Consider the following 25,612-nt stretch of genomic DNA (forward strand, 5'->3'; position numbering starts at 1 on the left):
GGGTGATTCTTTTATTAGGGAAGGGGGTTAAATGATCTTTATTAAAGGTTTTTTTTGTTTTGGTTATTTTTTCACTTTTTTTTTGCAATGTTATTGCTCCCATAGGATAAAATTGCACAATGATTCTGCCACTTGACTGCTCATGCCTGGATCTCAGGCACTGAGCATTCATTCAGTGATTGGACACCAGAAGGCAGATATGGGGACCCTCCTCGTGTTCTACAGCTGTTCGGGATGCCGCGATTTCACAGCGGCGATCCCAAACAGCCCCCTGAGCTAATTGGCATTTATTAACTTTCACTTTAGACGCATCAATCAACTTTGAACACCACGTCTAAAGGGTTAATGGCGCACGGCACCGCGATCAGTGCCGCGCTATTAGCCACGGGTCCCGGTCGTTGCTAGGTGCCGGGCCCGACACGCTATAGAATGGGAGCCGACCCATGACGTACATGTAAGTCATGGGTCGGGAAGGGGTTAAATGGGCACTGTTGGGGGGCGTGGTCTGCATGGCTGTCTGAGCGTACGCGCCTGTACGGAGCTCCTGCCATCCTGTGCACTTATCCTTTAATATCCCACTCCATCCTTCTGATTTGGGGTGCTATCCCCCCCTGCTTCTTCCCTGATACCTTGGGGCACCCCTCGCAGTTCTCCCAGACGTTGGACGCATCTCTGGAGGAGAGTTGTGGACCTAGTAGAGGGAAGGCCCCGAAGCCCCGGCCTCTCCTGCTGCCCGTCCGGAAGCTCTCCCCGTGATTGGAGGGTCGCTCCTTACCTGCCTCTGGACTTGCTTACTGCTGGGACACCCCTCTGCTACCAGTGCGGCCCCCTCACCTGACTGGAGTGTTGCTGGGAGGATGGTCTGGTCCGGTGCTAGTTGGCAGGGCTTACGCTGCCTGCCCGCCCGCTATCTTGGGCTTCCGGAGCTAGGGCCCTGCTGACTGCCCTTGTGGCTGCTGGAGCTGTTGGTGCCTCCAAAGACAGCGACTGTCATTTCACCTCTGTCACTGCGGGACCGACGCTTTGTGTTGCCAAGAACTGCCTGGTGACATAGGAGAGGAGGTGAGGGGAGGCTGTGCTGTAGCCACGGTGTCGGCTGCCATCTTGAGGGGCAGGACAGTAGCTGGGCTACGTGCATATTCCCTAGGGGAGCCTGCCATAGGGGGAGACTGCTTCAGGAGGGAATCTGCACCTCCTGAGGGTGAAAAAAGGAGAGCTCTGCCATAGTGTACCCCGGCAGTGGTGGGGTTCTGAACTTTCCTGGGACATTGTGATACTTTCCTGCAGACCCCCCCGCTCTCCCTCACGTTACTGAGGGCCTGCCTGTTCTCTGACTCACTGTTGGGGTCCTGTTTGGGACCTCTTCCATCACTGAGGGCCTGCCTGTTCTCTGACTCACTGTTGGGTTTCCTGTTTGGGACCTCTTCCATCACTGAGGGCCTGCCGGCTCTCTGCCTTCAGCTTCCATTAAGAGGGTGCTCCCCCGAGTGCCCCGCTGTCTAGACCCTGTCTGCCATTCTCCTGCTTGGGGACTGCTGCCTACTTTTTTGGGGTTGTGGCCCCACTCATATGATACTGATACTATCCCTATCCCCCCCCCCCCCCACTACTGCTGGACTGCACTGGTGTTGAGATTTCAAGTCTGTATTTGTGGCCGCTAATAAGTGGAAGAAGAACAAGGACGGAGCTGGCTCCTTACAACAGGGGACCGGTCTGTCTGCCAATCTGAGGAATAAACTGGCGCTACAACAAGTGGTGGCGGCTAAGTTAGAGAAATTCGTCTTGCGGTCTCCTTCGCCGAATTCTGATCGCAGGGGAGCTCCTCTCCCCCTGGCTGATGTTGAGGCTCCACTGGACCGTCTGGAGGACTATGATGCCTTCCTGCAGGCTTTTGTATCTGACTCACACGTGCCTCCTTCATTGACATCAAGATACGCCTGTGCTCCCTTGAAGTCCAGTATTCTATGCTGTACCTGGCTAGACTCCATGTTAGTGGCTATGGGCACCACTCATTTCTTCGATGGGGTGGACACGGCTATACGCTGGCTGGACGCTCATTAGTCTCCGCTACGCCAGGGGGCCCGCAGGGGCTCTCTGGGTCCTGCTCCGGACTGAACTGCCCTGTTGTTCCTTACCCAGTGGACTATTCATTTCGTTATCTTCTATATACAGTCATGGGCGAAAATTTTGGCACCCCTGAAATTTTTCTAGAAAATTAAGTATTTTTCACAGAAAAGGATTGCAGTAACATAGGTTTTGCTATACACATTTATTCCCTTTGTGTGTATTGGAACTAAACCAAAAAAGGAGGAAAAAAGCAAATTGGACATAATGTCACACCAAACTCCAAAAATGGGCTGGACAAAATTATTGGCAACCTCAAAATTGTGGAAAAATAAGATTGTTTCAAGCATGTGATGCTCCTTTTAACTCACCTGGGGAAATAACAGGTGTGGGCAATATAAAAATCACACCTTAAAGCAGATAAAAATTAGAGAAGTTCACTTAGTCTTTGCATTGTGTGTGCCACACTAAGAATGGACAACAGAAAGAGAACTGTCTGAGGACTTGAGAACCAAAGGAAAAATATTAACAATCTCAAGTCCATCTCCAGAGATCTCGATTTGCCTTTGTCTACAGAGCGCAACATTATCAAGAAGTTTGCAACCCATAACACTGTAGCTAATCTCCCTGGGCACGGAAGGAAGAGAAAAATTGATGAAAGGTGTCAACGCAGGATAGTCATGATGGTGAATAAGCAGCCCCAAACAAGTTCCAAAGATATTCAAGCTGTCCTGCAGGCTCGGGAGAGCATCAGTGTCAGCACGAACTATCCTTCGACATTTAAATGAATTGAAATGCTATGGCAGGTGGCCCAGGAGGACCCCACTGCTGACAGAGACATAAAAAAGCAAGACTACATTTTGGGAAAACAAACTTGAGTAAGCCAAAATCCTTCTGGGAAAACATCTTATGTTTCTCCATTCTGTGTTGTGGGATGGATGTTCCTAATGTGTTTTGGAGCGTGATGTCGACTGGCGTGAACGTATTGGCATCCTCTGTTGCTGCATGCCGCTATGTTATGTGTGGTTGTGTTCTCTTGTTTTTTGTTTTGGGGTGTTTGTCTTGTATGTTTTCCATTTCTCCCTCCCGTCCGGCACGCAACTTGTCCTTCTTGCCTGTGAGTGTGTTTGCTGGTCTCCTCTGGGGCCTTGTGGTTCCTTGTGTTCATCCCTACTCTTCCCTGTATGATGGCGGTGTTTAATGTTATTGGCTGGAATGTTCGGCGGCTCGGGAAGGTTACTAAATGCTATGCCATATTTAATTTGGTGAGGCAGTTTCAACCTCCTATACTGTGTCTGAGACCCACTTGACGGCAGACAACACTGCGGTCCTCCATAGCGCATGGGTTGGCTATTCTTATTCTACGTACTCTTCTCATGCTAGGGGAGTTAGTATTTTAGTTTATAAATCTATTCCTTTTTAAGGAGGTCTCATCTGTTTATTGATCCTGATGGGCGATTTATATGCTTTGTTTGTCAAGTGTCTCACTGATTGCTTATCATAGTTTGTGCGATTGTTAGCGCCGAGACTGGTTATAGTTCCTCTCCTTCCCCTGTGTCTAAGGAGAACTGGTTGCAGGCCCAAAATACTTATGTCTGTTTGGAGGAGGCTGCGGAGCACAAGCTTTTTTTTTTTTTTTTTTTTTTTTTTTTTACTAAAAACGGTACTTTGACGGCCAAACTGTTGGCTTCTATTGCTCGTGCTCAGCAGGGGGTCATTTACATTTGTTGTTTGAGGGATGGTCTGGGGAGGGAGGTTACGGAAGATAGGGACATTCTGCAGGTAATGGTGGATTTTTATAAAGATGCATACTCATCCAAGACTGCAAGTTCCAAGATGAATGAATGGATGATTATGTGGGTCTGGTGTCTCTGCCTTCTCTTTCTCCGGAGCAGAGGGGCGAGCTTGACTTTCCTATCTCTCTGTAGGAATTAGAACTGGCTTTGAAAGATGCTGCTAATGAGAGGTCACCGGGCCCTGACGGTCTTCCAAGTGAGGTGTATAAACCATTTCGGGGTGTGCTCTTGCCACAACTACAGCAGGTATTTGAGGCAGCGGTGGAGGTGGGTGCTTTGCCCCATTCCATGATGGAAGTGATTGTTGTTCTAATTCCTATACCTGGTAAGGTCCTGCTGTGGGCGGGCTCCTACAGGCCTATTTCTCTCCTATGTGCAGATAAGAAGCTGCTGGCTCGGGTACTCGCTAACAGACTTTCTAAGGTTGTCCTGACCTTAGTTCATGGGGACCAAACTGGCTTTATGCCTGGCAAATCCACGGTAGATAATACCTCTGTTTCTTTATGTTCAATTACTGTACCGGGACCCTGTTGCTAGACTTAACGTGAATGGTCAGCTGTCAGAGTCCTTTTGGCTGCAGACGGGCACGCGGCAGGGGTGCCCCCTGTCGCCTCTGCTCTTTGCATTTGCTATTGAGCCTCTGATTTGCTTAATTAGGTCTTCTGTTTGTATGTTGGGATTTCGGTATGGGTCCATTAGGGATCGACCGATATTGTTTTTTTTAGGGCCAATACCGATAATCTGTGGAGGTTTAGGGCCGATAGCCGATAACTTAAACCGATATTCCGGTATAAGTTATCGGCTATTTATCCCACCGCGACACCGCTGCAGATCATTGATTTAAAGCGGGCGCTTTAAATCAATGAACTGCAGCGACTTTTGCGGTGCCATAGACTGCCGCCCTGTTCTCTCCCCATGCCTGTCCAGGGGGTCCTGAGTCCTATCACCGCCGCCCCACCGCCGCACCGCTCCACGCCCCCTACCGACCCACCGCTCCGTGTCGCATCCCCCACGGCACCGCCCCGGCCCCATTGCCTCCCCCATCCCCGGTTTTATAATTACCTGTTCCCGGGGTCCATTCTACATCTGGCTCCGGTGGCGTCCTCCTGAGCTGTCACTGTGCGCACTGACGGTGACGTTGCGTCACTCGTCATTGCGCACAACGTAATGCAGGACGCAGCAGGAGCCAGAAGTAGCGTTGACCCCGGGCCCCGAGAACAGGTACTTATAAAACCGGGGATGGGGGAGGCAATGGGGCCGGGGCGGTGCGGTGGGGGGTGCGACATGGGGGCATTATCGGATTATCGGCAAGGTAATTGCCAATGCCGATAATGCCTAAAATCGTGATTATCGGCCAAACCGATAATCGGTCGATCCCTAGGGTCCATTGAGGAGCGGGTAGCGCTATATGTGGATGATATTTTGCTGTTCTTGGGAGATAAGGCCCTCTCCTTAGCTCCTGTCATGTCCCTTATATCTGATTTTGGGTCTTATTCTGGTCTGTTAATTAATTGGGACAAATCTGTACTGATGCCTTTTGACCCTCTGCCTGTTATCCCTCAGATTGCTGCTTCCAAGCTTCAGGAGGTGACTAGCTTTAACTATTTGGGTGTGTATATATATATATATATATATATATATATATATATATATATATATAACGTCTCTGCATGACTTTGTTCCTCGTAACCTGACCCCTTTCCTGGATAGGAGCTCGCAGAAGGGGGCAGTTTGGTGTAAACTTCCAATTTCAGCCAGAATTAGACTAGAAACTCTTCAAAGGGGTAAGTCTTCAGGGGGCTTGGCCCTTCCTAATCCCTGGATATATTTTTTAGCCTCCCAATTGCACCAGATACGGGGTTGGGCATCTGTAAGTATGTTGGGTCCTACGCGTGGACTGTTCATGGCCAGACATGGGGGACAAATCCCTCTCCACATGCTTCAGATAGGTGCCCTTACTAGACCTCCTGACTTCTCTCCCACTACACATTTATTGTGCAGGCTTTGGGGCCCACATTTATTGTGCATTTCCCCGCTTTGGCGTAACCTTGGCTTGCCTGATTTTTACTCTTTTTATGGATGCTAGCTTTTGGGAGAGGAAGGGACTGTGTAGTTTGGAACAATTAGCTGTTCAGGGTGTAGTTAGCTCCTTTAGGGACTTGCAGGAGGAATTTGCTCTGCCACATTCTTCGTTTTATAGGTACTTACAGCTCCGCCATATTTATGAAACACAAAGTAGGTCCCTCTTGTTGGTAATCCATTCTAATAGGGTTTTGGATTCGGTGGTCCCAAAAAGTGAGTCGGCTGGGATGATCTCATGGGTGTATGGAGACCTGCTGAGCTTCCATCATGACAAATTCCCCTTGACTTCGTGTTAAGTGGGAGAGGGATGCTGGTGTTATGACTGAGGAGTGGTCCACCGTGTTGGCACTTACTCCCTACCTCTCTCTGTCAAAATCTAATGGGCTATCCCAGCCTTTTCTCCTGTACAGAGTATATAAAACGCTGGTGTTCTTGCATAAAATTGGGGTGCAGTCTGATTCTATGTACCCACGGTGTGGTAGGTTGGAGGTACATCTAATACATATGATTTGGGACTGCCCACTCCTAGACACTTATTGGAGGGAAGTGCGCGCTCTCAACCGGATGGTGTATGCGGTGACCTTAGCTCGACTCCCTAAAATATGTCTACTTATCGGTTGCGGACAGGAATCCTCCCTGGTAGAGACTGGCATACTACATGTTCTATATCGGGCTCGGAAAACTGATATAGCGTATATTCTATATCAGGCCTGGAAACTGATATAGCGCAATACTGATCTAGCGCAATAATGGATGAGGCCTACTCCTCTGAATGTGGGAGTTTTGATTGCTCGTGTTAAGTATGACGTTAGATTGGAAAAGGGGATCTACATTAAACAGAAGGTGGAGTGGAAGTTTGATGGCATATGGGGTCCCTGGGTGAGGAAGTTTAATCCTCCTGATGTTCTGATATAATTGCTTGTTTCTTTGCTTCTTGCATGTGTGTTGGTGGGATTGTTGTATGGTCTGCCTGAAAGTTTCCTGTTTGGTCTGAGTGATGGTTGTCTGATGGTGTGGAGTTAGATGTGCTCTTCCCTCACCTTTGTCTCTCTGATATCTGCCCTTGGGAGGCCTTGTCTTACACAACACAATTCCTGGTCTGTCCGATTTGTCTGACTCTTTTTGTACCCTGTTGTGTTAGGGTTGGAGGGTTGAGATGGATTGTTTATTTAGGAAGGGGGGAGGGTGCTGGTGGGATGGGTTGTTTGTGTGTCTGTTTCTTTATTTCTATGTTTATGAAAAAGTTTCAATAAAAATTCTCTGATTTAAAAAATAAATAAATGGGCACTGTTTAACCCCTTAAGGACCAAGCCCATTTTCACCTTAAGGACCAGGCCAATTTTATTTTTGCATTTTCGTTATTTCCTCCTCGCCTTCTAAAATCCATAACTCTTTTTCATATTTCCATATACAGACCCATATAAGGGCTTGTTTTTTGCGTGATCAATTGTACTATGTAATGAAACCTCTAATTTTACCATAAAATGTATGGCAAACCCAAAAAATATTTTTTTTTAGGTAGGAAATTTTAATGAAAACCCAAATTTTGCACATTTTGAAGGAGTTCGATTTCACACTGTACAATTTACAGTAAAAATGATGTGTTCTTTATTCTGTGGGTCAGTACGATTAAAATGATACCCATGGCTAGATACTTTTATATTTTGTACCACTTAAAAAAATCTAAAATTTTTTGTACAAAATCAGTAATCTAAAATCGCCCTATTTTGACCACCTATAACTTTTTCATTTTTCCATATATAGGGCGGTATGAGGGCTCATTTTTTGCGCCATCATCTGTACTTTTTTTTAGATACCACATTTGCATATTTATAACTTTAAGAGAATTTTTTCATTTTTTTTTATAAAATGTGACAAAAAAGCAGCATTTTTGGACTTTTTTTTATTTTATTTTTTTACGTTTACGCCATTCACCGTACGGGATCATTAACATATATTGATAGTTTGGACATTTACGCACGTGGCGATGCCAAATATGTAAAAAAATAAATTAATTAATTATTGGGGGATTTTTTCCCTTTTTTTTTTTTACTTTTTATTTTGACATTTTTCAACTTTTTTTTTTTTTTTTAACACTTTTTATGTCCCCATAGGGGGCTATCTATTGCAATCATTTGATTGCTAATACTGTGCAGTGCTATGTATAGGACACAGCACTGCTCAGTATTATCGGTGATCTTCTGCTCTGGTCTGCTTGATCTCATACCAGAGCAGAAGACCCCGGGAGACGGCCGGAGGCAGGTGAGGGGACCTCCGGCCGCCATGCTGGATGATCGGATCGCCGAGGCAGCGCTGCGGGCGATCCGATCATCTATTCAAAGTACCGCAATGCCGCAGATGCCGTGATCTGTATTGATCACGGCACCTGAGGGGTTAATGTCGGACATCCGCGCGGGTCCCTGGCTGCTGCCAGCAGCCGGAACCTGCCATGTATGACGCGAGCACCGTTCCGATGCTCGCGGTCATACACAGGACGTAAATGTACGTCCTGGTGTGGGAAGTCCCGCCAAACCAGGACGTACATTTACGTCCGTGGTCGTTAAGGGGTTAATATTTAATAAAGAAAACTGTCCCTGAAAATCCCACCACTAGGGGTCCTCCATACCTACTGGGATACTAACCAGTCATGCAGCAGCATCAGGCTTGTCCATGAGTCATGGACAAGAGATGACTCATGAACAAGGCTGCATGAGCAGACACACCAATCACCTCCCACCACCACAAGGGAGGGACACACCCCCTTCTCCTGAGAGGATTTCTAACACTGTGAGCTGATGAAAAGAGGGATTTTTTTTTAATAATAAATATATAGGGGGAGATTTATCAAGGGATTTAGAGCTCTTTTTTTTTGCTTATAAAAGTCTCACAAAAAGTCGCATGTGCACCTAAACAAATTTTTGTGCGACTTTTGGCTGTAAGCAAAAAGCTACAAAAGAGCTTACCAAAGTGAATTTAATTTTTCACTTTGCAGTGGTCAGGGATTCGCGGCACCTCAAAAACTCTAAATGTTTTTGAGAGCAAAATTTTATATTTCCCCCTGGCTGCCGTGATCACAGCTCCAGCGGGAAATATTATATAACAACTGTACAAAGGAGCCAGGACTGGCATCACTCTGCAGCCGCTTGGGCTCCGTCATATTTTTTCCGTGCTACCCTAACTTAATGACGAGGACACTGATTCACATCCCCCCGCTTGTCTCCCACCCGCCCACGCTGCACATCTCCCATCTGTCTGCTAACTGTTGCAAGACTACAACTCCCAGCATGCCCTTACAGTGAGGGCATGCTGGAAGTGGTAGTCTTGTAGTAGGTAGCATGCTAAGATGTGCGGTGCGGGTGGGAGACAAGGGGGGGATGTAAATCGGTGTCCTCGTCATTAAGTTAGGGTAGTGGGGAGGAAATATGACGGAGCCCGAGCAGCTGCAGAGTGATGCCAGTCCTGGCTCCTTTTAACCTACCTCGGCATCGCAGAGTTTTTCTAGTCTCTACTGTAATTTCACATTTCCCTCTGGGGCCTGTGATTGGCTGGGACTGAGTAGCCAATCACGTGACCCGGCGGGAAATTTGATTTTACAGTGTGGGATATAGAAACTCTGCGGCTCCATCATATGTTAAAAGGAGCCCGGCTGGCATCACTCTGCAGCCTTTACATCTCTCCCCCTTGTCTCCCACCAGCCTGTGCCGCACATCTCCCGCCCGCTACAAGATTACAACTCCCAGCATGCCCTCACTGTAATGCTGGGAGTTGTAGTCTTGTAGTGAGCGGGAGATGTGCGGCGTGGGCAGTGTCCCTGTCCCCTCATTAAGTTAGAGTAGGGGGGATGCAGAGTGATGCCAGCCTGGGCTCCACAATGGCGCTGGCGAGTATCTCCATCTATATGTGATTTCACATTTCCCGCTGGGTCCCATGATTGGCTGGGACCAAACAGCCAATCACGGGACCCGGCGGGAAATTTTACAGTAGATATAGAAACTCAGAGGCTCCGTCTGCGGGAGTCTGGGCTGGCATCACTCTGCAGCCTCCCGGGATTCCTGCAGATGGGCTGGGAGATGTGCAGGAGCCGTCCCTGCCATCACTCAGCGCTGCAGTACACAATGATTTTCTGATCACCGCAGGCCAGGGAGTGGAGTGCATTACCGCCCGCTTCCCTGGCTTGCAGAACTACAACTGCCAGCATTCCCTTACAGTAAGGGCATGCTGGGAGATGTAGTTGTGTGGCGGGGGCTGGTGACAAGCTTTTCACCTGCCCTCTGCTGCACAACTACAACTCCCAGCATGCCCTTGTCACCTGCTGCACAACTACAACTCCCAGCATGTCCTTACTGTAAAGGCATGCTGGGAGTTGTAGTCGTGCGGCACGGGTGGGTGACAATAAATGTATTTAACCTATTATTTTTTCTTTTTTTCTCATTTCAAATCCATGTATCCTGTGGACTACTTGGGATTCGGTGGACTGCGTCGATGACCAGCATTTTTTTTTTGTTTCTGTTTAATGTTAATAAAATGGTTATGAGGGCTTGTGAGGGAGTGTTTTTTTTTTTTTTTTTTTTTTTTTTTTTTGTGGAATACATTTTTTTTAAAACTTGTGTTTTTTTTATTTACTTTACTGGCTTAGTAGTGGAAGCTGTCTAATAGACGGAGTCCATTACTAAGTCGGGGCTTAGCATTAGCACCAAAAACAGCTAGCACTAACCCGGATTATTACCCCTGTACCCACCGCCACAGGGGTGACGGGAAGAGCTGATACAGACAGGCCCGAAATGTCAAAAACGGCGCTCCTGGGCCTACATGGTAATTGGCTGGCGTTATTTAGGCTGGGGAGGGCCAGTAACAATGGTCCTCGTCCACCCTGGTAACGTCAGGCTTGTTGCTGCTTGGTTGCTATTTGGCTGAAAATAAAAATACGGGGAACCCTATGCGTTTTTTTATTTTTTATTATTATGTATGCAAAAAAATAAAAAGCATAGCGTTCTCCCTATTCTTATTCTAATACCAGCCTGTTATCGTCTAGGAGCGCCATTTTTGACACTCCGGGTCTATTGGTTCCCCTGTGGCGGTGGGTACCAGTGTAATAATTGGGGGTTAGCGCTAGCTGTTTTTGTGGCTAACGCTAAGCCCGGCTTAGTAATGGATTCCGTCTATAAGACGGCTTCCACTACTAATCCTGTCAAGTAAATAAAAAAAACACAATGGCCGACATTTATCATAGTCTTTAGACTGTTTTTTGTGTCTAGAAAAGGTGCACAAAAGACGCAAGCAGGATTTATCTGAGCCTTTTTTGCACCTTTTGGTTGACACATTTCTGCTGATTTTGAGTTGCAATCCACTGATTTAGGCAATACACATGATATGGAAGGGTTTTATGAACTGTGGGGAAGATTTATAAAAACCTGTGCAGAGGAAATGTTGCCCATAGCAACCAGTCAGATTGCTTCTTTCATTTTGCAGCCTTATGAAAAAACAAAGAGGCAAGCTGATTGGTTGCTATGGGCAACTGGGCAACTTTTCTTCTGGACAGGTTTTGATAAATCTCCCCCTGTGCCTTTTTGTGAAAAGGCACAAAGCCACTGAAAAGTCTCTAAAACAACACCATCCCAGACTTAGCTTAACTTTTTGGTGTATGGGAAGAGAGAATTTTCAGAAAATGTGACCTGCACAAAATTTATCAAATGCTCTGTGACAATTTAATATATTTGGTGTTCCTACACATCGCCAGCACACAAAAAAAGGTGTAGAAAAATGCTTCACTTACACCTACAATGATAAATGCCTGCCAACATGTTTAAAAAAAAAAAAAAAAAAAAAAATTTATTCCAAAAAAACACTCCCCCAAAAGCCCTTGTTAACCATTTTATTAACATTAACAAAAAAAATAAACGCTGGTCACCATAGTCCTCTGAATCCAAAGTAATCCACAGGATACATGGATAAAAAAATTAGTAAATTTATGGGGGGGGGGAAAGTGGTTAAATTTTTTTTTAATAAACACATATACATCGCACATTTTATTTTTTCCAAAGCTGCAAATTGTTGTTCTGAAGTAATTTATTGGTTTTTGCTTGTGTGTGTGCTAAAAAAAATGGTATTCAAAGTCATTTATCGTTTTTTGCCCCCTGTGATAAGCAAAGCTAAGGCAAAAAAAAAATGCCTACAGAACTCCCTTACCAAAGCAGCAATGATAAATGTCCCCGATAGTTGTTATTAAAATAGATGTACATGTTGATGTACATGGTAGATGTAGCTGTACATGGTCAGGATTAGGTACTGAGTAACATATAAAAAAAATAATTTTGACAGGTGCGCTTGACTGAGTTCAATCTATTTTGTTTGTAAATCCAAATCCTTCCCTTTTTATATGCCCTTAAAAAAGTCTGTGGGATTTAGGAATGTTATGTAAATTTTAATCTGCAGCATATTCAATTTACAGTTTCTTTTCAGACTTTATGCAGAGTTTTCTCTAGTGTATGAACCCCCTTAAAGTGTAAAATGTTAGGATCACCCCATATAAGAAGCTTCCTTCGTTTGTTTATAAAGTGCTTTGTATTGGCTTTACCATGCTTTGTTTTTGAAGGGTGGAGTCATGGGAATTCAGATTAGTTGGAACTGTGACCTGGACAAAAAACATAAATACTGCGTTCCAAAGTACACATTTCGACGTTTGGACAATAGAGAATTGGATCACAATGTTTCTCCCGGATATAATTTCAGGTAAACAAACACAGAACTGTATTGGTCTACACGACTTTATTTTATTTACCCCCTTTGTAAAAAGAAAAAAAAAAAGGGCTGTTGCAACATCTCTTTTCAGAATAAAACATTACCAGATCCTAGGTGTAGGCATGGTTATGATGTTTTCTTTTTATTAAAGGTGGTTGCCTGGCTGGGTTAAATTTTTATTAATTAATTAATTTTTTTTAAGCGTTATTTATGTTTCATTTTCCCCCCATCACTGACGCTCTTCAGGTCCCGACCGTTAGTGATATAGTCTGCATCAGTATATACAGTATGTACTACTGAATAAGCGCATTTTGCCAGTATACATCCATGTCATCCAAGATGGCGTATAGATAGACTTGGAAGTAGTTTGGTGTTGTGTCTGTGGGCATCTTTGTTTTGTTTTTCTACTTTTGATATGATGATCTGCTTAAATTGAGCAGAAAATAAGGTGGTCTATTTCTTCTGTGCATTTCTGTATATATATACCCCAGGTAGCATATGTTTCTTGTCTTTGTTGTAGCTGCATGGTGTATGTACTTTGATGTTAAATGACATTTACATTCTAAGGATTGAGTATTCATTCAGCCTATAGAAAAAAAAATCTATTTAAGCATTTAAGACTTAGAATTAAACCTATCCACATTTTGATATGTTTCTCTATGGGTATAATTATTTTAATACCCTGATATTACTTTCATTTATCTAAAGCCTTCCATTGGTAAAACTGCAGTAGGTGTATTTTCATTTAATTGCTAACTATACAGATTATGTATCACTATTTTCAAGGCAGACAATTCAATTCTTGAGCATATCTAATAAGGGACGGATGATGGAAGTGTAGACAATAATGCTAAATTTTTATATAATGCTGTCATATTCTGCAGTGTTGTAATTACTCCCATTTGTCGCTGTGACCCAGTGTGAACTCAGGTTGCTTGGTATGCAAATATCAGTAGGTGTGAAGCACTGGGAGAACATACAAGCTCCAGTCTGTTGTGTTTTTCACATTCATACTCAGGACCCCAGTGCTGTATAGAAACGGCACTAACATACATAAGTCAGATAATACAGATATGCATGCCAGCTCTAGGTTTGATGTGCATTAAAACTGCATGGTATAGATAGCACATTGATTTTAATCTCACAGATATAAATCTGCACTTACATTGGAAATCAATGTAATCACTATTAGAGATGAGCGAACTTACAGTAAATTTGATTAGTCACAAACTTCTTGGCTCGGCAGTTGATGACTTATCCTGCATAAATTAGTTCAGCTTTCAGGTGCTCCGGTGGGCTGGAAAAGGTGGATACATTCCTAGGAAAGAGTCTCCTAGGACTGTATCCACCTTTTCCAGCCCACGGGAGCACCTGAAAGCTGAACTCATTTATGCAGGATAAGTCATCAACTGCCGAGCCGAGAAGTTCGTGACGAATCAAATTTACTGTAAGTTCGCTCATCTCTAATCACTATCCCAGCACAAGAAGGAACCATCCTCCAGCATTTCCTCTTCACGTGTTTCCTTTTTTCCCCCTAATACAATGGATTACCACACTGGGCATGTTCACATAATGGATTATGGTAAATATTTACAATGAAATCTGTGGCAAAAATTCCAGGGCATGACCTCCAATGAATGCCATGCTTTTTTTTTTTTTTTTTTACTTTTAATGCTCTGAATTTGTCCACAGTTCTGGATGTGGATTAGCATCATGACAACCACATATTTTTTTTTTTTTTTTTTTACACACACAGATTTTGGAATCTGCACTGCATAAACTATGGTGAAGATTCTCATTAAACACATACAGTGAAATAGTGACAATCGACCAAAATGGCACAAAAAAGTGATCTTCTAAGGGGGTGGTCAGTGCACATACTATATGGTGGAACTGAAAATAGGCAACAAAAAAATCTGGTCTGGACAAGGGAGTGGCGTTTTGGAGAGGTTCACTGTAGCTGTTTGGAACCACAAATTGTATACTCAACCTTACTAGCTTCTCCTTCGTTTTCTAAAAACTACAGAACATGACGCAAGAAATGAGCCCTCATACAGCCCCCTATACGGAAGAAAAAAAAGTTTATATGGGTCAGAAAAGGACAATTTTAGGCATACCTATTGTTACAAAAACTTACTTTTTTTTTCCTTCTAAAGTAGTACAATAGAAAAACTATATAAATTGGGTATTGTCTTAATCGCATTTACACACAGAATAAAGAAAGCATGTAATTTCTACCATAATGTGCACTGCATTAAAACAAACTTCCCTCAAAGTTGCAAAATTGTAGTTTTCTTGTCAATTTCCCCCACAAATAATTTTTGTTTTGCCGCACATTTTATGGTAAAATGAAAGGTGTCATTACAAAACATGGTGGTGGTTGTGCAAGAAAACAAAACAAAAAAACCCTTATATGGGTCTGTGGATAGAAAAAGAAGTTATTCCTCTTGACCCCTTAAAGACCCAGGGCGTACGCCCTGCGCCCGCTCTCCTTCTCTGACGCCCACTGATAGCTTCTGGGACCATCCCGCTATCAGCCGCCAACACCCGTGGCTAATGCCACACTTTACCGATCGCGATCATGCCCGGCATAAACCCCTTAGATACTGCGATCAAGTAAAACACGCGATTTAAAAAATAAAAAACAATCCCGGCTGCTCAGCGGTGCTGATCGGGGACCACAGTGGTGAAACTGGTTCCTTACTGGTTACTGGTATAAGGGCAGGTTAGGCACCTATTCCAACTATGATGCAGGCCACAATGCTATATGGGAGATGTTGCATATGTGCAAAATACTGATATACAGCCACTGACATGTCTACTTTTCATGAGGGGGGATAGATGCTTAGTATTATACTTGCACATAAATAGATCATACAGAGTGCGCCAGTTGCATGATAGTGTGTAGTGTACCATGCTGGCTTATAACCTATTAGTGACACCCATACTATTTGATCAGACGGGCTGCCCAGCATCTTAAATGTGCACCCGACACAAAACACTGACACCCCGGGCTCCCCCAGCATCACAAGGCCAGACTGAATCATTAAAAATATATGCTCCATATGATAAACATGAGGTATTAGTTGATATTTTGTCCACTTTTTTGGATATTTTTTTCACTTTGTATCCCCTAAAAAAAATGTATAAAAATCAATCAAAAATTTTATCCAAAAATCTACGGCGAAACGGGGGAAAAAAAATCATTGAGACAAAATTGGGGAAAAAAAAGCCATTTTGGCAGTACATATTTCGGTAAAAAATGACACCTTATCTTTATTTTGTAGGTCCATAAGATTAAAAGGATACCCTACTTATGTAGGTTTGATTTTGTCGTACTTCTGGAAAAGATCATAACTACATGCAGGAAAATGTATACATTTAAAATTGTCATTTTCTGACCCCTATAACTTTATTTTTCTGCGCTGTGATCTGAAGTTTTTAGCGGTACCATTTTTGTATTGTTAGGACATACTGATCGCTTTTTATTCATTTTTTTCATGATATAAAAAGTGACCAAAAATACACTGTTTTGGATTTTGGAATTTTTTGCGCCTACACCATTGACCGTGCGGTTTAATTAATGATATATTTTTATAATTTGGAAATATCCGCACACGGAGATACCACATATGTTTTATTTTTATTTACGCCTTTTTTTATGGGAAGGGGTTAAATGATCTTAATTCACTTTATTTATTTTTTATTTTTTGCAATGTTATAGCTCCCATAGGGGGCTATAACACTGCACACACTGATCTTTTACATTGATCAATGGTTTCTCATAGGAAACCATTGATCAATGATTCTGCCGCTTGACTGCTCATGCCTGGATCTCAGGCACTGAGCAGTCATTCGGCAATCGGACCCTCCTGCTGTCTCACAGCTGTTCGGGATGCCGCGATTTCGCCGCGGACATCCCGAACAGCCCCCTGAGCTAACTGGCAATGATTTACTGTAATTTTAAATGCGGCGTTCAATTTTGAACACCGCGTCTAAAGGGTTAATAGCGCGCTGCTCCGTGATCAGTGCCGTGCACTATTTGCCACGGGTCCTGGCCGTTGTTAGAGGCTGGGCCCGACCTGCTATGACATGCCGTGGCCCCGTGTTCTAGAATGGGAGCCGGCTCATGACGTACCGGTAGGTCATGGGTCCTTAACAGGTTAAACAGATATAAATTACTTCTATTGAAAAACCTTCCAGTACTTATCAGCTGCTGTATACTACACAGGAAGTTCTTTTATTTATGAATTTCTTTTCTGTCTGACCAGGGTGCTCTGTTGACACCTGTCTATTTTAGGAACTGTCCGGAGCAGGATATGTTTGCTATGGGGATTTTCACTTATTCTGGACAGTTCCTAAAATGGGCAGCAGAGAGCACTGTGGTCAGACAGAAAGGAAATTCAAAAAGAAAAGAACTTCCTCTGAAACATACAGCATCTGATAAGTACTGGAAGTAAATTACAAATTTGTTAAACTTTCTGGAACCAGTTGATTAAAAAAAATATATATATTCCAGTGGAGTACCCCTTTAAAGTGTTGAACCTAGGTGGGTGCAGTGTGCCACTTTTTTAAGTTTTTATTGTAAAATTTTCAATCCCACAATAAAGAATAAAAAAAAATACGGTACATCAAACGAAAACAAATGAAGAAAACAAACAAATCTTGCAGCATGTGTAGGTGCACATAGGGTAAGGCTATGTTCATATCGACCTTAAGGAGCTGCATTACAGACTCTGATAATGGGGCTGGACATAGTGTGTCAAAACAGGCACCAACAGATCCTGACAGGTCCTATTGACTTTGAATAGGGGCCATTCAATGTCCGTTATTCTGCAGGATTTTATTGGAGAAAAAAACTGACCTGCAGGCCTTTTTTCTCTGCTAAAGTTGCATAATTTTAGCAGAATCAGCGAACGGAGCTCCTTAACCGAGATCCTATTGCTGATGTGAACAAAGCCTAAGAAAAAAAGTAAAACTTAAAAAGTTAGATTTGGCTTAGTTAAGAAAAACATCAGACTCCAAAGAATAAACATGGAAATAAAAATATTATCAAACAAAGACATTAACAACTGCCCATATTTGTGATGTGGCTAGTTCCTGAGCTACTAAAAAAAAGTCAACAGGCCAAGGGGGCTCAATCATACTGGTACCAACCCAGTACAGTTCCTTCAGGGGCTACTTGAGGCACAAAAGGCAAAGGCATATAATCTGTCAGTCCCATTATCACAGTACGTAGCTCTCCACAGGGCCTGCAATTGTCAGATATCCTCTGAAGGATCCCCTGACAACAACCCTTTACTTAAACCAGAGTTTGGAACTTAAATGGGCATTGTCATCACACTTAACTTTTAATATTTTGTAGATAAGGACAACACAGGATTATGTAGAATATAGTTGTACTATACTATAGCTCTAATAATATATACACTGCTCAAATAAATGAAGGGAACACTAAGATAACACCTCCTAGATCTGAATGAATGAACTAATCTTAAGAAATACTTTTGTCTTTACATAGTTGAATGTGCCGACAACAAAATCACACAAATTATCAATGAAAATCTAATTTATCTACCCATGGAGGTCTGGATATGGAGTCACACTCAAAATCAAAGTGGTAAACCTCACTACAGGCTGATCCAACTTTGATGTAATGTCCTTAAAACAAGTCAAAATGAGACTCAGTAGTGGGTGTGGCCTGTATGACCTCCCTACAACGCCTGGTCATGCTCCTGATGAGGTGGCATATGGTTTCCTGAGGGATGTCCTCCCAGACCTAGACTAAAGCATCTGCAAACTCCTGGACAGTCTGTGGTGCAATGTGGTGTTAGTGGATGGAGCAAGAGATGATGTCCCAGATGTGCTCAATTGGATTCATGTCTGGGGAATGGGCAGGCCAGTCCATAGCATCAATTCCTTTCTCTTGCAGGAACTGCTAACGCACTCCAGCCACATGAGGTCTAGCATTGTCTTGCATTAGGAGGAACCCAGGGCCAACCGCACCAGCATATGGTCTCACAAGGGGTCTGAGGATTTAATCTCGGTAACTAATGGCAGTCAGGCTACCTCTGGCAAGCACATGGAGGGCTGTGCAGGCCCCCAAAGAAATTCCACCCCACACCATTACTGACCCACTGCCAAACCGGTCATGCTGGAGGATGTTGCAGGCAGCAGAACATTCTTCATGGCGTCTCAAGACTCTGTCACGTCTGTCACACGTGCTCAGTGTGCAACTGCTTTCATCTGTTAAGAGCACAGGGCGCCAGTGGCAAATGCCAAACGTCCTGCACGGTGTTAGGCTGTAAACACAACCCCCACCTGTGGATGTCGGGCCGTCATACCACCCTTATGGAGTCTTTTTCTGACCATTTCAGTGGACACATGCACATTTGTGGCCTGCTGGAGGTCATTTTGCAGGGCTCTGACAGTGCTCCTTCTTCTCCTTGCACAAAGGCAGAGGTAGCGGTCCTGCTGCTGGCTTGTTACCCTCCTATGGCCTCCTCCACATCTCCTGATGTACTGGCCTGTCTCCTGGTAGCGCCTCCATGCTCTGGACACTATGCTGACAGACACAGCAAACCTTCATGCCACAGCTCGCATTGATGTGCCATCCAGGATGAGCTGCACTACCTGAGCCACTTGTGTGGGTTGTAGACTCAGTCTCATGCTACCACTAGCGTGAAAGCACCACCAGGATTCAAAAGTAACCAAAACATCAGCCAGGAAGCAAAGGAACTGAGAAGTGGTCTGCGGTCACCACCTGCAGAACCACTCCTTTATGGGTGGGGTCTTACTATAATTTCCACCTGTTGTCTGTTCCATTTCCACAACAGCATGTGAAATTGATTGTCAATCAGTGTTCTTCCTGAGTGGACAGTGTGATTTCACAGAAGTGTGACTGACTTGGAGTTACATTGTGTTGTTTAACTGTTCCCTTTATTTATTTTTTGAGTAGTTTAGTTTACTGTAATACTATATATAGTTTCTTTTTTTTAAAACACAACAATTTTCACTGTAAATTCTGGTGTTATACTGAACACCACTAGATGTCCCCAGACTAGCTAGAATGCAGGATTTGCAGACGGGGCACGGTGGTCCTTGCTTCCGATCCATTTCTGAGATAAATTGACGAAAGTGAGTCAGTGCGGCTCAGAGCGTGCACAGTTATGACTCACATATGTCAAGGCAAAGCAGTAATAAAACTTTCCCAAGTGTTAAAAAAAAAAAAAAATTCCACTAACTTCTCTTTTTGCAAAAATGCCAGCCCATCAAGGGGACTGGGAATCTAACCATGTATAATTAGTTTCATTAACAGATACCATGTTTAAAAGCTTCCTGCACACTTCCTGTGCACATTTATGTGTATTGGTCAAGATCTGCATTTTGTACTGACACAATTTCCTGAGGCAAACATACCCATTTTGAAACCTTTTTGAGGTGTTATGTAAACTTTATGAAGTACTCTGTTGCAGAACATCTAATCCCCTAGCCACAGCATAGTAAACAGAGGTGTCTGACCTCTGGGACCCTCCCGCAATCTCCTGCCCAGCACCCCGTCTCTATTTGTGCCTGGAGCAGTGATCAAAGATTCCCAAACGCTGTATCTCTGGCTCTCCCGTAGAGCTACATTAGAGGCATGTTGGCCACCGCTTTGCAGTGGTCGACAGTAATCCCTGCACAGAGCGGAGATTGCTCCGTGCACAGAGAGAGATGGGTTGTCGGGCAGGAGATCTCGGGGTCCCAGCATTCGGACCCTATGTGATCAAACATGTCCTGTGGATAGGGGATAGCATGTTCTGCATAGGAGTACCCCTTTAAGCACTATTAAAGTGTACTGGGAAGAAATATATAGAGTCCATCAAGTTCAATCTATATCCCTAATGAGTCCCTGCTTAGTTGATCCAGAGGAAGGCAAAAAAAACTCATACTAGAGGTAAAAATTCCTTCCCGACTCCAAATATGGCAGTCAGAATAAATCCCTGGATCATCGTTCTGTCTCTATAAATCTAGTATACATAACATGTAATGTTGTTATTCTTCAAAAATGCATCCAGACCCCTTTTGAACTCTCTTACTGAGTTCACAATGGCCACCTCCTCCGGAAGAGAGTTCCACAGTCTCACTGCTCTTACAGTAAAGAACCCCCGTCTGTGCTGGTGAAGAAACCTTCTTTCCTCTAAATGTAGAGTATTCCCTCTTGTTAAAGATACAGTTCTGGGCATAAATAGGTCATGGGAGAGATCTCTGTACTGCCCCCTGATATATTTATACATAGTTATTAGGTCGCCCTAAGCCTTCTTTTTTTCAAAACTAACTAATCCTAATAATCTTTCTGGGTACTGTAGTCCTCCCATTCCCCTTGTTACACTGGTTGCCCGTCTTTCAACAGTCTTCTGCTCCACTATGTTTCTTGTACACTGGTGCCCAGTACTGTACACAGTATTCCATGTGTGGTCTAACTAGTGATTTGTCCAGTGGTAGAATTATTTCCTTGTTGTGGGCATCTATGCCCCTATTGATGCACCCCATGATTTTATTTGCCTTGGCAGCAGCTGCCCGACACTGGTCGCTACAGCTAAATTTACTGTTATCGAAGACTCCCAAGTACTTTTCTATGTCAGTCGTCCCAAGTGTTCTCCCATTTAATACATAATCCCAGCCCCGGATTTTTCCTCCCCATGTGCATTACCTTACATTTATCAGTGTTGAACCTCATCTGCCACTTCCCAGCCCAAACCTCCAACCTATCCAGATAGTTTAATATCATCTGCAAAGATCACTACTTTACTATACAACCCCTCTACAAGGTCATTAATGAATATATTAAATAGGACAGGAGCCAAGACTGACCCCTGTGATACCCCACTAGTAATAGTCACCCAATCAGAATAATTACCATTAATAACCACCCTCTGTTTCCTATCACAGAGCCAGTTACTTACCCACTTGCACACACATTTCCCCAGCCCCATCTACCAATCTTTTATATGGCACCGTATCAAATATAACTATTTTCTGCGGCCAGCAACAAAACTTTAGTGAACAGATTGGGTGTATCCTCAGTCCATTGGGCCAGGGATGTGTTTTGTGTTGTATGGTCAATGGGGCAATACAATCATTTATAATATCTTTTAATTTGCCAATTGGAGCCCAGATCACAAGTAAAATGGGTAGGTAATGCTGAATTCCACTCCACATAAGTGAGTGAGAAGGGCATAATTATAGGTCATTACCATGTGGTAGTGAAAGAAGAGAAAGGAAACTTTGGGGTATTTTCCTGTGTGCAGTTGGGGGACAGCATTTCTTTAATTGCATAATCTAAAAAGTGCAATATAGAAGTGAGATCTCTTATATACCATTGGTAGAAAACACTGTGTGACTGACCCTCTTAGAAAGCATCTTTCTTTTTCAGTGTAAAATGTGCAGAACTATAAAGGTTTATGTTTGTGAACCAATGAAACCATTTCCTTGATATTACTGGCAGGCAAGTGTATAAAAACAGATGTTTGGAAAGTTAATACTGCCATTGTGTTTGGTGTAACTGGATATGGAATTCTAAATCTATCCTTATGCCACATAAACGGTCGGTATACATAGTTTATCCTCTTCTTTCTCAGTTTGGATTCAGGTAGAAAGGAAAGGGATGATATAGTAAATGAGAAAACTCAATTGGTGAGATTTATCAAAATCCATGCAGAGGAAAAGCTGGCCAGTTACCCTTAGCAACCAATCACATAACTTTTTGAAAAGGCCTCTGAAAAATAAAACAAGCAATATGATTGGTTGCTATGGGCATCTAGTCAGATTTCCTTTGCACAGGTTTTGATAAATTTTCCCAAATAACTTTGTTTCTTATCCTTACACAAATTGAAGAGCATGTCATGTACCCAAGTTTGTAGAGTGGCTACAAATGAAGAGTATATGTTAAAGGATTTGCAGGGTGTTGGGGAATGTCCACCCCTATATAGGTCTCGGGGAAAGTTTACCACTGAACAGGCGTATGCCTTGCCCACGTGAGTTGACTGGGACCATTGAGAAGGAGTGCCTCCATTTTTTATTTTATTTTTTCAGATTAATGAAAAAGCTGCCCGAACCTTATCAGAGAGCTTCTAATGCTTGCGCTTGCTTAGGGGTGAGAGGTAGAAGAGTGTGCAGAAAGTCATGTCCATAGGGGTCACTCTATATAAGTCCACAAAGAAAAAAATGAAATATCTCTCTAAGGTCTTCCTTCTCCATAGCATATTATATGGGCATAAGATTCTGCAATTTTAGTATGAGATTTTACGTCCATGAGCTGGTCAATTTGGCTAGAAGGGGTTTATTTCCCCAGAAGTAATATTTAAATGAATGCACGACTTTTGAACTATGTGCCACAATGTGCCAAATTTTGTAAACGTGGTGAAAAAAACAGTTGGATAAACTCCAAATAGGGAAATCTGGGCCACTATGTCGAATAAAAGAAGTATATGCTGTATTTTCTAGGTTTGCCAAATATTACAAGGATTCCAACAATGTGGAATCAAGAACCCTCATGAAAATTTATGGAATCCGTTTTGATATCCTTGTTTTCGGAACCGTAAGTTGATAATTGTGTTTTGTGTGTGTGTGTGTGTGTGTGTGTGGTTTTATTGCACAGATCTTAGTTTTACAATTTTTAATACTAAAGATTCTCCAACATAACAAAAATTAAATATGCATTTTTGTAAGTGGAGAAAGAACCACAATTCAGCCAGGATTTCAGTGGACACCATGCCCTGCTCAGCCAATGTGGATAAGAGCTGCTTAGAGCTGTATTTAATTTACTGCTTGGGCTTACAAATCCGCCTCTGATGTATGACTTGAAAAGCTGCAGATTAATTTATTTATTTTTTTATCTGACCCAGGATTCCCAGAATTTTTTTTGAATATCAGCACCAATTATTGCTATTGTTATTGGGCCATTAAACAAAAACTGACCAGGGAAGCCTCACCATGAGAGTGGCAGAAGACTAGGAAACGTTAGTTTCATGCAACTGCAGATTTTGTTGTGGATCCAAAGATTTTATTGGGAATTTTCACCTCTCCATTGAAGTCACTTGAGAAACAAATTCTTGTTTCCACAGCAAAAATGGATTTGCTGTAGATGTACAATTCTGCATGGCAGTTCAATTTCTACAATATGTGCTTAACATTTGTAGTGTGATACTGTAATTTGCATTGGACTTTCACTCTGTAAATCTGTGTTATGAGCATTTACAATTGGCATACTTTATATGGATTGGAATTGCTGTGGAAGATTTCTTGAGTGTTTCTAACAAAAATGTGCAAAAAAAAATATCTACCAAATTATGTAAGTTTCCCTGGAAATTAAAAAACAGCTGGTTGTACAAATAAACAAAAAAAAAACCCACCTTACCATTACCTTAGTGCTTCCTTTCCAAGTCCTTTCTCCACTGGTCTCTGTCCTTTCTGCTTTAGAGTTGATGTTGACACATGTGACCCCATCACAGTTCCGCTGATAAAAAATAAAGTTACAGGGCTCAGAACATGACAATGCTAAGCATTTTTCAAAGAAGTCCCTTGCGTCTTCTCCCTGCCCGAGTAGTTTTGACTAGTAGATCCTACCTTTTTGGGCTATAGGTAGAGAGCAGCTGCCGCAATGACTTGGTGAACTAAATAAAAATGATTGCCCAACAAAATTCTGCATTTCCTTTTTTTTTTTTTTTTTCTCCTTGTTTCACAATACAGTGATCCCTCAACTTACAATGGCCTCAACATACAATAGTTTCAACATACAATGGTCTTTTCTGGACATTGTAAGTTGAAACCAGACTCAACATACAATGTACAGACAGTCCATATCTGTGACACGTGTCAATGGCTGGAAAAACTGACCAATCAGAATGGAAACTCACACCTGCACTACTAAAGTACATTCACTGACTGTCTGGTAGCGCCTCCCTACAATACAGGGAGGTACTACATGTTCTGTATTACTCTTTACCTGTGCCAGGGTTAGCTGCTCCTTTGGACACAAGTAAGGGCGGCTACATTTTGCTTGTACTGTACAGGACCCTGAAGAAGCTCCTGTCGTCTATATAGACCAGTCTTTCCTAACCAGGGTGCCTCCAGCTGTTGCAAAACTACAACTCCCAGCAAGCCTGGACAGCCTTTAGCTGTCCAGGCATGCTGGGAGTTGTAGTTTTGCAACAGCTGGAGGCACCCTGGTTGGGAAACACTGACATAGACAGTGATTTACAGCTCCCAGCAGATCTTTCTTACTTTTATATGTAAGGATTTATCTGTATTAGTTATCTACTTATTTCTATTTAATCCTCACTTTTTCCTATTTTTGGATGACATTTTGGTGGCTTCAGAACCAATTACCAGGTTTCCATAGAGTTCTGGTCTCAACATACAATGGTTTCAACATACAATGGTCGTCCTGGAACCAATTAATATCGTAACTTGAGGGACCACTGTACATTATATAGGGAAATGATTACTTGGTGTGTGAGTACATAAGATGTTATGTGTATAATATATTTTTCTAAAGACATTTAATGTATAAAAAAATAAATAGGTCGCAGTGCCTTAAAAAAAAAAAACATGCAGAAGAAAAAAAAACATAAGCAAAAATTTAGCTGTGACAGGGAGGGGTTAAAGGGGTTTAGGCCTTTCACAAAATTTCCCAGGAGTAGGAAATGCGTAGATAAAAGAAAATGAAAAGGGGGGGGGGGGGAAACCCTGCTATACTTACCCCTCCACTCGCTCCCACTCTTGTGCTGTTGCTTGGGAGTGCCTGGAAAATATATATATCATATTTTTTTTTTTTTTTTTTTTTTTTTAATCTACAAGTATTTTATACAAGGTCTAATGCAGTTATTACAATGCACAGGTTTTTATAAGGTAAACTGTGTGAGAATCAACATCACCCTCACAATTAAAGG

The 25,612-nt window shown here is 42.9% G+C and overlaps 1 protein-coding gene across 1 annotated transcript in view; it reads left to right on the plus strand.

Moving 5' to 3' along the window:
• Positions 1-25,612, plus strand: part of P2RX4 (purinergic receptor P2X 4) — a 69,808-nt gene that overhangs the window by 36,492 nt on the left and 7,704 nt on the right. The window contains 2 exon segments of the mRNA XM_056534589.1: positions 12,535-12,671; positions 23,166-23,259. Coding sequence (XP_056390564.1) covers positions 12,535-12,671; positions 23,166-23,259 — 231 coding nt within the window.

The sequence above is a fragment of the Hyla sarda genome, chromosome 1 (genome assembly GCF_029499605.1).
Source record: "Hyla sarda isolate aHylSar1 chromosome 1, aHylSar1.hap1, whole genome shotgun sequence".
In the NCBI taxonomy this organism is placed as follows: domain Eukaryota; kingdom Metazoa; phylum Chordata; class Amphibia; order Anura; family Hylidae; genus Hyla; species Hyla sarda.